This window comes from Mustelus asterias, chromosome 17 (genome assembly GCF_964213995.1).
Source record: "Mustelus asterias chromosome 17, sMusAst1.hap1.1, whole genome shotgun sequence".
NCBI classification, from domain to species: domain Eukaryota; kingdom Metazoa; phylum Chordata; class Chondrichthyes; order Carcharhiniformes; family Triakidae; genus Mustelus; species Mustelus asterias.
This window is the reverse complement of record NC_135817.1, coordinates 61,918,401-61,933,047: the sequence shown is the minus strand read 5'-3', so window position 1 is coordinate 61,933,047 and position 14,647 is coordinate 61,918,401. Positions and strand designations below refer to the sequence as shown.

Sequence of the window (14,647 nt, the reverse complement as noted above, 5' to 3'; positions counted from 1 at the left end):
ATTCCTTGCTAACTTGTAACCCTCAATCGAGCCATCTGAACCTTGTTTCCTCATCCCGACATAAGCTTCCCTCTTCCTTTTCACAAGACATTCCACCTCTTTTGTGAACCACGGTTCCCTCACTCGGCCATTTCCTCCCTGCCTGACAGGGACATACCTATCAAGGACACCCAGTATTTGTTCCTTGAAAAAGTTCCACTTTTCATCAGTGCCTTTCCCTGACAGTTTCTGTTCCCATCTTATGCCCCCTAATTCTTGCCTAATCGCATCATAATTACCTCTCCCCCAATTGTAGTCCAATTAACTGTTTAGTGATTTTGAGCTTTAACCCTTTCACTTTCTCACTGTTACATTTGGCTTTTCTCCCAATTATTTTAATTCATCTTCAGAGTGAAAAGACAATTTTGATAAAACTGAATCTCCTATCATCCAAAACCTGTATTCTTATATGGATGAGAAGCTATGTGACGAATCGCGCTTCAACACCTATGATACGTTCATCAGGAAATACAGAATGCCAGACCAATATATTCATGTTAAAATTAGTAATCTGAAGCAGGTACAATAGCAACATTTAAAAAGCATTTGGATAAGTACATAGATGGGAAAGGATTAGAGGGATATGGGCCAAATGCAGGCCCAGCTGGAAGAGCACCACGGTTGGCATGGACTGGTCGGGCTGAAGGGCCTGTTTCTATGCTGTATTGCTCTAAGACTGTATATATAGAAATTAATTGAAGCAATTTAAGGGGCTGAAGACAGAGAGAGGGTCAGAGTGGGAGTAGGCTGGAGAATTAAAATGGTAGGAGACCAGAAACTTAGAATTACGCTTTTGGACTGAAAACAATTGCTCCCCAAAACAATTGCCCCAATTTGAGTTTGGTTTCCCTAAGGTAAAGGAGACTGTATTGTGAGTATAGGATACTAATTTGAAAGAAGTACAAATAAATCACTGTTTAACCTGAAAGTGCATTTTGGGCCCTGGATTGCAGGAAGTGAGGCGGTGAGTAGGCAAGTGTTGCATCTTCTGAGCTTCCAAAGGAAAGTGCCATGTAAAGTGGGGAAGTGGGTGACCAGGATATTGTGACTTCTTTGGAATGCTGAAGGGGGTGAAAAAGTAAGATGTGATTGCTGGTGACATCATGCTGGAGGAGTTGGGGTAGGGGTGGGGCGGGGGGTGGGGGGGGGGGGTGGGGAACTGTGGAGGATGATCCATGAAGTACAGAGGATGTTGGAGTGGAAGGTGAGGACAAAGGGGACCCAACTGTGATTGTGGGAGGGAGGGGAAGAGGCGAGTGCAGAAATGATGGAAATGAAATAGACAGGAGCACTGTCAACAATGGTGGAGGAAAATCCTTGGTCAAAAAGAAAAGAAGACATATCAGTCTCACTACCGCTTCAGGCATTCCCCTCTCTGACCCTGAACTATCCGTCCACAGCATCATCCTCTTACATGCCCACTGACTGATCCTTGAGCTCAGCACAGTGCTAAGCAACTTCCTCCATGTCCACCTCTTTGGCCAGAAGATTCGCCATTATTTAATGAGGTATGTCCCATAGCCAGTTTATTGTTTTTAGTGAAAAGCTGGAAGGATAGTGGGCTTTTTGCCATCATTAAAATTTTTAAAGTTAACTCAATTTGGATAACAATGCATTGGGCTCATTATAAAATTTGCTTCAGTGCGCAGCTACAACCACTGCCCATTTAAACAAAGTGTGTTGTAATACATCCCATCACATAAACCAAAAACAAAATTTATGGAAATTAGTGGCATTCAAATTAGTATCCCATACTGACAATACAGTCTCCTTTATCTTAGGGAAAACAAACACAGATTGGGGCAATTGTTTTGGGGAGCACCCTGTTCAGTCCAAAAGCGTAATTCTAAGTTTCTGGTCACCTATCATTTTAATTCTCCAGCCTACACCCACTCTGACCTTTCTGTCTTCAGCCTCCTAAATTGCTTCAATGAATCTCTACATATACAGTCATAGAGCAATGCAGCACAGAAACAGGCCCTTTTATGTCAAGTTACAGAATACCACAAATTAGAGAGGAAATTTATAGCTGGGGTGGATGTTCATAATGACACCTTCCTGATTTTCCATCCATTAATTTAAATGTTCAAAGTTTATTTATTTATTAGTGTCACAAGTAGGCTTACATTAACACTGCAATAAAGTTACCTTGAAAATCCCTTAGTCGCCATACTCGCGCCTGTTCAGGTACACTGAGGGGGAATTTAGAATGGCCAATGACCTAATTTTTTGGACTGTGGGAGGAAACTGGAGCACCCGGAGGAAACCCACGCAGACACGGGGAGAATGTGCAAACTCTGCACAGACAGTGACCCAAGCTAGGAATTGAACCCGGATCCTTGGCACTGTGAGGCAGCAGTGCGAATCACTGTGCCACCTATGCCACTCCAGCGCATGTTCAAGTACACTGAGGGAGAAATTAGCCTGGCCAATGCACCTAACCAGTACCTTTTGGACTGTAGGAGGACACCGGAGCATCCAGAGTGTGGCGACTAGGGGATTCTCACAGTAACTTCATTCAGTGTTAATGTAAGCCTACTTGTGACACTAATAAATAAACTTTTAAAATTTAAGAAAGCTAATCAGTGGAAGCAAAGAAACTCCTCATAGGAAGGAAATAAAAACATACAAAGCCCTTTTGTACCTCAGGACTGCTATTTCCACAGTCTAACTTTCAGACTGTAACACTACATTCTGCTGTCTCTCGTTTCCTTCTCTATGAATGATATGCTTTGTCTGGATAGCGCGCAAGAAACAATACTTTTTACTGTATGCTAATACATTTGACAATAATAAATCAAATCAATTCAAAAATTGGGGTGTTAGCCACCTCAGTTTCCATCTCAGTTGTGTAAGGCATGGAGGAAAATCCCTTTTTATGTGGTTTAAAAAAAAGATTGGGCCGAATTCTCTGACCTTGCCCGTAGCTGGGATTCTTCCGTCCTGCTGCAGTGACCAGAGATTTGGCTGAGCGCCAAATTCTCCGTTCTCACAGGCAGCGGCAGTGGGGCGTGAATGGCTGGAGAATTCCAGCCATTGTGTTTGACTTTTTGCCAGCTGACCAAAGTCTGATGGATGTGAAATCCAAAACTAGATTCTATTTATGAAACATTCATTTAAAATCTTTGTTTTGTAATCAATGCAGGTTTTGGAAACCTACCTGCCCCACAGAATGTGAGAATGCATTCCATCAACTTTAAAAATCTACTTCAGTGGAACCCAGTCACATACCACAAAGGCAATGTCAGCTATTCAGTAGAGTATCAAAGGTGAGTGATATAACACAGGAACTGTATGTTATAATTATAATATTAATTGGTAACTCGCTCTGAATCCAAAATAATAAGCCATTAAAACAGGAATGAAGCTGTCAGTATTGAATGAAAGCATGCCAGCTGGTGTTACTCTCTTGTTGCCTCTTCAAGTGTCAGCCTTGGTTCAGTGACAGCACTTTCACCTCTGATTTTGAAGGTTCTGGGTTCAGCGGCTTGATCACATTATCTAGGCTGCGCTTCAGTGCAGTACTGAGTAGATACTGCGCTGTCGGAGGTGCCGTTTTTTTGTTGAGATGTTGAACGGAGGCTCCGCCTGCCCTCTCGAGTGAATGTACAAGATTCTATTGCACTATTTGAAGGTCAGTGGTGTTCTTCCAAATGTCCTGGGCAATATTTACCCGTCAACCAACATCGCTAAAAGAAATTATCCGTTCATTATCGCACTGCTGTTTGTGAGACTTTGCTGTGTGCAAATTAGTTGCCATGTTTCCTTACGTTGCAACACTTCAAAATCAGCAACAACTTGCATTTATAAGGAAGGTGAGCTGTGAGGAGGATGCAGAGAAGCTTCAGCGTGATTTGGACAGGCTGAGTGTGTGGGCATATGCATGGCAGATGCAATATAACGTGGATAAATGTGAGGTTATCTACTTTGGTAGCAATAATGGGAAGACAGATTATTACTTGAATGGATGCAAATTGAGAGAGGTGGATACTCAACAAGACCTTGGAGACCTCGTGCATCACTCACTGAAAGTAAGTGCACAGGTACAGCAGGCAGTAAAGAAGGCATTTGGTATGTTGGCCTTCATAGCGAGAGGATTTGAGGAGAGGGCTAGGAATGTTCTGCTGCAATTGTATAGGCCGTTGGTGAGGTCACACGTGGGGTATTGTGTGCAGTTTATCTGAGGAAGCATGTCCTAGCTATAGAGGGAGCACAACAAAGGTTTACCAGGTTGATTTCTGGGATAGCAGGTCATATGAGGAGAGACTAAGTCGGTTAGGATTATATTCACTGGAGTTCAGAAGAGTGAGAGGAGATCTCATAGAAGCGTATAAAATTCTAACAGGGTTAGACAGGGTAGATTCAGAAAGAATGTTCCCAATGGTGGGGGAGTCCAGAAATAGGGGTCATATTTTGAGGATAAGGGGTAAACCTTTTAGGATTGAGGTGAGGAGCAATTTCCTCAGAGTGATGAATGTGTGGAATTCACTAGCACAGAAAGTAGTTGAGGCCAAAACATTGGTTGTCTGATTTCAAGAAGAAATTTGATATAATGCTTGGGGCTAAAGGATTCAAGAGATATGGGGAAAGGGGGGATCAGGATTTTTGAATTTGATGATCAGCCATGATCAAAATGAACAGAGAAGCAGGCATGAAGGGCCAAATGCTTCTAGTTTATATATTTCTATGTTTCTATATAGTAGTTTTAACATTGTAATATGTTCAAAGGCACCTCAGAGGAACATTATCAAATGAAATTCGCCACCAAGAAGATATGAGGACAGGTTGTTCAGAAAAATTGGTTTTAGAAGTATCTAAAAGCGGGAGAGAAGGGTAGAGAGATGGAAAGGCTAGGGAAGGAATTCCAGAGCTTGGGTCCTTGGTATTATGTATGCCCCTGTGGACTAAGAGTGCATAAAGAATTACAAGGTAGACTTGATAACTTGAACACTGGGAGCTCTTTAGTTAAGGTGTGCACTGATTCACAGTCAGGTCAAAGACTGCCCAACCGGGTCCCACACTGGGAGGAGCTAATTGTCACCTGACCCACACTTTTAAAGGGGCAGTCCGCACCCCAAACCCCAACATACAACATATATACATATATCACACTTGGCTGCTGAAGACATGGCTGCCTACGGGGCACAATGAATATCAGAGCAGCACAACAGGCCAGAACTGGAGGGGTGCAGAGATCTTGGAACGTTGTAGATCTGGAGGAGGTTCTATAGAAAGGGAGGACACAAGTAAATGAACTTATACATTAAATATTCAAGCACTTGCATTCTTTCTGAATGCTCCATTTCCTCTTCTGTGAAGTGGCCAACATGCCAAGGAAGCTCAATGCTGAGAAGGTTAAATTATAACATGAAAAATAACATGTGAAAAGAATAAATGCCACATGCTTTTCCGATATGCAGAAAGCATATCACTTATGATATTGATCTAAAGGGAAAATCGCAAATCGCTTTAACATCACTCTGCTCATTCACTGCAACAAGGTAAACAGGTTGTTACTGAATTAGATTTTACATCAGGGGCGGACAGTTGTCCAGATGTTTAATTTTCTGAGGTAGGAAAATAAAAATTCTGAAAACGTATACCACTCTTTTACCTTCAATATGTAACATGGCTACAATCTCCATCCAGAACTTTAATGAACACTTTCATTTATTTAGCACCTACCATGACCATTGGAGGTGCCATAGCATTTTACATCCAATGCACTTTTGAAGTGTAGTCACTATTGTAATGTTGGAAACGGCAACTGATTTGCAGATAGCAAGCTTTCAGAAACAGCAATGTAATACTGATCAGATCATCTGGATTTCTGATATCTGTTGAGGGATAAATATTTAATGGTACATCATGGGATAATTCCACTGCTCTTTTTCAAAGTAGTAGGAAGAAACTTCAAGCCCATTTTACCATTTAATGCAATCATGGCTGATCTGTCACCTAACCTATACCTCCATACCAAAATGCTTTTGCCCCATTTCCCTTAATATCTTTAACTAACAAAAATCTATCACAGTTTTAAAATTAATCTAGCATCAATTGCTATTTACAGTTTCAAACTCCTACTACCTTTTGCACCTCCGACAGTGTAACAGGGCCTTGATTTTTGTATTTACATGTGGAATTGAATGTGGCCCCACAACCATTCCTAACTCAGGAGTGTGTCCAACTGAGCCAATACTAGCACACGCATACAATGATTTTTTTTATTCAGTCATGGGGTGTGGGCGTCACTAGTTAGGCCAGCATTTATTGCCCATCCCTAATTGTCTCTGAACTGAGTGACTTGCTAGGTCATTTCAGAGAGCATTTAGGGAGGCATATAAAAACTGATAATAAGAGTTTCTTTAAATATATAAAAAGGAAGTGAACATAGGCACCTTAGAAAATGAATCTGGGGAGATAGTCATGGGGAATAAGGAAATGGCAGAGGAGTTGAACAGATATTTTGCATTAGTCTTTACAGTGGAAGACAACCCATTAATACTAAAGAATATGGGGGAGGAATTAAATATCATCACCATCACTAGAGAAGTAGTATTAGACAAACTGATGGGGCTAAAGGCAAATAAATCCCTTGGTGGCTTGCATCCTGGGATCATAAAATAAGTAGCTAGAAAGATGGCTACTCTCTCTATTCTCTCCCCACAGATGCTGTCAGACCCGCTGAGTTTTTCCAGCATTTTCTGTTTTTGTTTCAGATTCCATCATCCGCAGTATTCTGTTTTTATCCTGAGATAGTGGATGTATTGGTTATGATTTTCTAAAAATCTTTGGATTCTGGAGAAGTACAGTAGAATTGGAAAACTGTTAATGTGACACCCCTATTTAAAAAGGGAGGGAGGCAAAAAGCAGGTATCTATAGGTTGATTAGCCTAACCTCTATTGTTGGATTAATGTTGGAATCAATTATTAAGGAAATAATGGCAGCACATTTGGAAAATCATAATATAATCTAGCAGAGTCAGCATGACTTCATGAAAGGGAAATTGTGTCTGACTAATTTATTGGAGTTTTTCGAGCAAGTCTCAACCAGAGTGGATAGAGGTGAACCAGTAACTGTGTTGCATTGGTACTTCCAGAAGGCATTCGCCAAGGTGCCTCTCAAAAGGATAAGTCGTAAGATAAGAGCCCATGATATTGGAGGCAGTTTATTGGTATGGATATAAAATTGGCTAATGAGCAGGAAACAGTGAGTGGGGATAAGGGGGTCTTCTTCAGGTTGTAACCAGTGGGATTCCACAGGGATCAGTGCTGGGACTGCAGCTGTTTACAATATATATTAATGACTTGGAGGAAGGCACAAATGTACTGTAGCTAAATTTGCAGATGGCACAAAAATATGTGGAAAGACATGTGGGACATGCAAGAGATGCAAGACATGCAAGAGGGATACAAACAGTTTACAAAGAGATATTGTGGTGAACCATAGATGGTTACCACTATGGGTACTTGTATATATGTTACTCTCGTTGCTGTTGGGGTTAGGGTTGTTGGGTGTTCCACCTGTTATTACTGTTTATGTGGTACACTCCGTTCGGCTCCGCCCAGGACTCCGCCTTCTTACAGGAGTATAAAGGTCACTGCTACTTCCTAGTAGTCTTTAGTCTGGGATAATATTGTTGAGTAGTGTGCTCCTATTTGTAGTGAATAAAAGCCTTTATTCCCGGGTACGTTCTAGCCTCCCGTGTGAATCAGTCGCGCATCAATTTTATTCACTACAATTGCTGAAAAATTTGTTCGAAGAAAATGGAGCAGATGCTAAAGCCCGATCGGCTAACCTTGGATCCGCGTGCCGCTGGGGCATCGAACAATTTCGACCATTGGTTAAAGTGCTTCGAGGATTACGTTGAGGCCTCGGCAGCAGTCCAGTCCGACGCCGACAGATTGCGGGTCCTCCAGGCCAGGGTGAGCGACACTCTGTATGCAATAATCCGCGATTCCCAAAATTATAAAGACGCTATTGACTTGCTCAAGGGGCTGTATAACAAACAGCCGAACGAAATTAATGCTCGTCACCTATTAGCCACTCGACGGCGGCAGCCCGGCGAAACTACGGGACAGTACCTGCGCGAACTTCAACAGCTAGCCAGAGCTTGCAACTGTAAGGCGGTGTCGGCTACTCAATACACCAACGACCTCATTCGGGATGCGTTCATGACTGGAATCGGCTTGTCCTATATCCGCCTGCGGCTGCTAGAGCAGGGTAACCTGGACCTGGCTAAGACGGTAGAATTGGCCGACGCACTGGAGACGGCCTCCAGAAATCTCGAAGCCTACCCCACCGACCACGTGGGAACAGCATGGCAAGCACAGCCGCCGCCTCAGTGGTACTCGGCGGCTCCTCGGAACTGCGCGATGATGCTCCCAACTTCGGACCTGACGGCTGCGGCAGCTCCTGGAGGCCCACGGTGCTACTTCTGCGGTTTGGCGAAGCATCCACGCCAGAGATGTCCGGCCAGGACGGTGTTTTGCTCCGCCTGTGGAAAGAAAGGGCACTATGCTAAGGTGTGCCGAGCGAAGACCCCTTCCAGGCCCAGCAGTGCTGCGTGCGACTCTCCAGGATCCATCTCCTCGTCTCCGGCCTCGTCGATGTCTTCAGCCACGTGCGATCCACGGGCGCCGCCATTTCCTATGGTGACGATGCCGGCCACGTGCGACCTGCGGGTGCCGTCATTTTCAACATCCTCGACCGCGTGTGATTCATGAGCGCAGCCATTTTGGTTGACATCGGCCGCAGGAGACCAGCAGGGGTCGTCGTCATTGGCTATCTCAAATGCCTGCAGTTACGCTCGGGATCCAACAGTGGCGTCAATCATCCTGGACCAGGCCAAGCCTCACAGACTCGACAAGTCCATCATGGACATAGAGGTAAACGGGCGCCTGGAGCATTGTTTGACAGCGGGAGCATGGAGAGCTTCATCCATCCGGATACAGTAAAACGTTGCGCTCTCCGTGTGCAAGCTGTCAGGCAGACAATCTCCATGGCGTCGAGGTCCTGATCTGTCCACGTTCTCGGGAGCTGTGTGGTAACTCTAACGGTGCGGGGCACAGTCTACGAGAACTTCAGGCACCTCGTGCTACCGCACCTTTGCGCTCCGATACTCCTGGGGCTAGACTTTATGGTCCACCTGAGGAGTGTGACCCTGCAGTACGATGGGCCACACCCTCCACTTTCAGTGGGAAAACAGCAGCCTCCAAATTGTCCAGCGCGCTCCACATGCAGCCTCTCAACACTCAAAATTACCCCGCCTTCCCTATTCGAAAATCTCATGCCAGGCTGCAAGCCCATCGCGACTAAAAGCAGGCGTTACAGCGCTGAGGATCGGATCTTTATTAGATCTGAGGTTCAGCGGCTCCTCAGGGAAGGGGTCATTCAACCTAGCACTAGCCCATGGAGAGCACAAGTCGTGGTGGTCAAGACTGGAGACAAGCCCCGGATGGTCATAGACTATAGTCAGACAGGTACACGCAGCTGGACGCGTATCCTCTCCCGCGCATATCTGACATGGTCAACCAGATTGCGCAGTACCGGGTGTTCTCCACCATCGACTTGAAGTCAGCCTACCACCAGCTCCCCATTCGCCCAGAGGACCGCAAATAGACGGCCTTTGAGGCGGATGGCCGTCTCTACCACTTTTTAAGAGTCCCTTTCGGTGTCACTAATGGGGTCTCGGTCTTCCAGCGTGAGATGGACCGAATGGTGGACCAAAACGGGCTACGGGCTACCTTCCCGTACCTGGACAACGTCACTATCTGCGGCCATGACCAGCAGGACCACAACGCCAACCTCCAGAAGTTTTTACGCACTGCAGATCTCCTGAACCTGACCTATAACAAGGAGAAGTGCGTATTCAGCAAGGACCGCCTAGCAATCCTCGGATACGTGGTGGAAAACGGGGTCATCAGCCCCGATCCAGACCGTACGCGTCCCCTCCTTGAACTACCCCTACCCACTAGCATCAAAGCACTGAGAAGATGCTTAGGCTTCTTCTCGTACTATGCACAGTGGGTCCCCAATTACGCGGACAAAGCCCGTCCGCTCATAAAATCTACCTCTTTTCCCCTGACAGCAGAGGCTCGCCTAGCCTTTGAAAGGATAAAAGCCGACATCGCGAAAGCCACGATACACGCTGTTGATGAGTCTATTCCCTTTCAGGTGGAGAGTGATGCATCTGATTTCGCCCTGGCCGCCACACTTAACCAGGCGGGCAGGCCCGTCGCCTTTTTCTCTCGCACCCTCCAAGGCCCTGAAATTCGACACTCCTCTGTGGAGAAAGAGGCTCAGGCCATTGTGGAGGCCGTACGGCATTGGCGCCATTATTTGGCTGGCAAACGGTTTACCCTGCTCACGGACCAAAGGTCCGTGGCCTTTATGTTCAACAACACGTTAAAGGGAAAAATTAAGAATGATAAAATCTTGAGGTGGAGAATCAAACTCTCCACCTACAACTATGATATCATGTACCGTCCGGGGAAGCTCAATGAACCCTCAGATGCCCTGTCGCGTGGAACATGTGCCAGTGTGCAGGAGGACCGGTTACAGGCCCTCCACAATGATCTCTGCCATCCGGGGATCACTCGGCTCTTCCATTTTGTAAAGGCTCGGAATCTGCCCTATTCCATAGAGGATGTCAGGTCGATAACTCAACGCTGCCAGGTATGTGCAGAGTGCAAGCCGCACTTCTACCGGCCTGACAGGGCACACCTCATTAAAGCCACTCGCCCTTTTGAACGACTGAGTGTCGACTTCAAGGGGCCCCTCCCATTGACGGATCAGAACGTGTATTTCCTCAACGTTGTTGACGAATACTCCCGATTCCCCTTTGCCATCCCCTGTTCTGACATGTCCTCTGCCACGGTCATCAAGGCCCTGCGGAGTCTTTTCACCCTGTTCGGCTACCCAAGTTATATCCACAGTGATAGGGGTTCGTCGTTTATGAGCGACGACTTGAGGCAATACCTGCTCTCTAAGGGAATTGCCTCAAGTAGGACTACAAGTTACAACCCCAGGGGTAACGGACAGGTCGAAAGAGAAAATGCTACAGTCTGGAAGGCTGTTTTAATAGCGCTACGGTCTAGGGGTCTTCCAGTCACCCGTTGGCAAGAGGTACTTCCTGATGCGCTCCATTTGATCCGGTCCCTCCTGTGTACGGCAACCAACACTACCCCACATGAGCGGATGTTTGTCTTCCCTAGGAAGTCTTCCTCTGGGACCTCACTGCCATCTTGGTTGACGTACTCAGGACCTGTTCTCCTGCGGCGGCATGTCAGGGCCCGCAAGTCCGACCCTTTGGTTGAACAGGTCCATCTCCTCCACGCCAACCCTCAATGTGGCATATCCTGACGGGCGAGAGGACATGGTCTCTATCAGAGATCTGGCGCCTGCAGGGGACCTGGAAACCCCCGCCACTCCTGCACCCCTGGTTAGGATTCCTTTGCCCATTCTCTCCCCTCCTGACACGGCGCGGGCAGCATCGGGACCTCAACTTGATCCTCTTACTCCCGTGTGCAGCTTGCCTGAGTCCAGGGGATTGTCGCCATCTCGAGGTCGGCGGTTGGGAGAGGAACTGGAGGAGTTTGTGGAAACCACCTCGGAGAGAGGGTCGTCACCACGGTCACCAGAACCGGCACTGGAGCCGGTACTGCGGAGGTCGCAGAGACAGTGTGGACCTCCGGTTCGGCTGAACTTGTGAACATGTGGACAGTTCTTATTGGTTTTTTTTACCCCACCTGTCTTTGTTTTTTAAAGGAGGGGTGAATGTGGTGAACCATAGATGGTTACCACTATGGGTACTTGTATATATGTTACTCTCGTTGCTGTTGGGGTTAGGGTTGTTGGGTGTTCCACCTGTTATTACTGTTTATGTGGTACACTCCGTTCGGCTCCGCCCAGGACTCCGCGTTCTTACAGGAGTATAAAGGTCACTGTTACTTCCTAGTAGTCTTTAGTCTGGGATAATATTGTTGAGTAGTGTGCTCCTATTTGTAGTGAATAAAAGCCTTTATTCCCGGGTATGTTCTAGCCTCCCGTGTGAATCAATCGCGCATCAGATATTGATAGGTTAAGTGAGCAAAAAGTTGGCAAATGGAGTATAATGTGGGAAAATGTGAAGTTATTCATGGAAGCGAGAACAAAAGAACAGAGTACCATTTAAATGGAGAAAAACTTCAGAAAGCTGCAACACAAAGGCCGGAATTTTACCGGCACGTCGCCACAATTCTGGGGGCGGGTGAGACTCGGAGAACGACATTCTCCTTTGGCCTCAGTTGGGATTGTACAAACCTCAGGCAGACGTGCCAGTAAAATTCCGCCCATAGGGTCTTCGGGATATTTTTGCGTGAAACGCAGAAAGCCAGCATGCAGGTGCAGCAGGTAATAAGGAAGATTAATGGAATGTTGGCCCTTATTTCAAGGGGTTTGGAGTATAAGAGTAGGGAAGTCTTGCTGCAACTGTACAAGGTACAAATGAGGCCACATCTGGCGTACTGTGAGCACTTTTGGTCCCCTTATTTAAGGAAAGATATTTTATTGGAGGCAGTTCAGAGAAGGTTCATTAGGATGATCCCCGGTATGGAAGGATTGTCTTGTGGGGGAAGGTTAAACAGGTTGGGGCTCATTGGAAGTTAGAAGAGTGAGAGGTGAGTTCATTGAAACAAAAGCGCTTGACAGGGTAAATGCTGAGAGGATGTTTTCCCTCATGGAAGAGTCCAGGACCAGAGAGCATAGTCTCAGAATAAAGGGGTGCCAATTTAAGATTGAGATGAGGGGGAATTTCTTTTTTCAGAGGGTTGTGAGTGTTTGGAACTCTTTGCCAAAGAGAGCTGAGGGGCAGAGTCCTTGTGGATATTTAAGGCTGAGATAGATAGATTTTTGATCAGCAAGGGAATCAAGTATTACAGGGAAAAGGCAGGCGAGCGGACGCAAGGAAAGTCAGATCAGCCATAATCCTACTGAATCGTGAAACAGGCTTGAGGGGCTGAATGGCCTACTCCTGTTCCGATTTTTTTATGGTCTTAAGAGTTAACTATATTCTTGTGTAGATCTGGAATCATATGAAGGCCAGACCATGTAAGGATGGCAGATTTCATTCCCAAGATGACATTAGTGAACCAGATGGGTTTTTCTGACAGTCGACAATGGTTTCATGATTATCATTAGACTTTAATTCCTGATTTGTATTGAATTCAAATTTTGCCATCTGCCATGGTGAGTTTCAAACCTGGGTCCCCAGAGCATTACCCTGGGTCACTGGATCACTAACCTTATTATCTAATTTCTTTTCAGTTTCTACGACATGCATTATAATAAAAAGAAACACCTTGTGAAAGGCTGCACGAGCATCAGAATCACAGAATGTGACTTGTCCAAAGTACTAGAAACCATGGTTGGTTATTCCCTCAGTGTGAGGGCTGAATATGAGAACGAGACATCAGACTGGGCCGTTATCAAGGAGTTTGAACCTTTTGCAGACAGTAGGATTGTTTCTAACTTATCATATTTTTCACTTAATTTGCATTGAAATTAAGTGTTTGTGATGATTTTCTAAGCACACTACAAATGCAACATGCCTTTTTGTGATACAGCTGAAATTGGACCTCCTTTAGAAGTGGTTGTGAAGCCAAGGCTGGATATGTTGGATATCGACATCTCTGAGCCAGTAAATGAGAATGATAATACATCAATGAGTGACTATTTTCCGGACTTGGCTTACAAGGTGTCCTACTGGAAAGTTGGAGAGGAAGAAAAGGTAAATTTTGCAGGAGTGAAAAAGGGAAAAAACATATTTTTTCATTTGTTTAAAAGGACAGCTTCTTTGTAATTGTAAATTCTGGTGAGCTTTGATGATTTCGATGAGTCTGATGCTTTTATATTTGGTTCCAGCTCAACTGAAGTTTCAATACTGATATGTATTGTATATACTTATATATAAGTATTATACATTATATACTTATATATAAGTATTATATATTATATACTTATATATAAGTATGGCAAATATTCGAAAAATCATTTTGTAGTCAATTACAATTGTATAAGAGATAATTTAACACTAATCCATACAATGTCAAACCATATCATTTTCCTGCTGGTTTTCAAAACTATTTTTAACCATTTTCATCAACGTTATGTTAGCCTTACTGAGAACAATGTGTAAAATGTCTATATTACAGGACATAATATTTACTTGAATTTAAAGCCTGGTTCTACTCATGTCTGTGAACTGTTCATAATCTGTTTCTAGAATTAGAATGATTTTGTAAAATGTTTATTCCATCCAAAAAAAAATTCAAATTGAATCCAATTCATGATCCCCACGAGAGAAACAAACAAGATCCAAGCTGACAGGATGTGAGGCATTGCACGCCCTCCCGTGCTTGATCTGACACTTAGCCAAAAGGCCGAAATGGCTTTGGAAAATTGCATCTGGCGACATTTGGGTTTAACCTCATCGGCTACCCTGATCATTACCTCTACCCTAGCCTGGGAGATCAACCTGCCTAATCATTGACTCTGCCCTCGCAGGTAAGTAAGTATGATTACAGAAAAGAAGGAGGTAATTTGGCCCATCGTGTTCATGCTAGCTAT

General features: G+C 45.0%; 1 protein-coding gene across 1 annotated transcript in view; it reads left to right on the top strand.

Moving 5' to 3' along the window:
* The window catches only part of LOC144506178 (interleukin-10 receptor subunit beta-like), a 28,968-nt gene that overhangs the window by 6,342 nt on the left and 7,979 nt on the right, over positions 1-14,647 (top strand). The window contains exons 2-4 of the mRNA XM_078232026.1: positions 3,185-3,308; positions 13,346-13,533; positions 13,645-13,808. Of these exons, the coding sequence (XP_078088152.1) occupies positions 3,185-3,308; positions 13,346-13,533; positions 13,645-13,808 (476 nt within the window). The remainder of the gene's footprint in view (positions 1-3,184; positions 3,309-13,345; positions 13,534-13,644; positions 13,809-14,647) is intronic.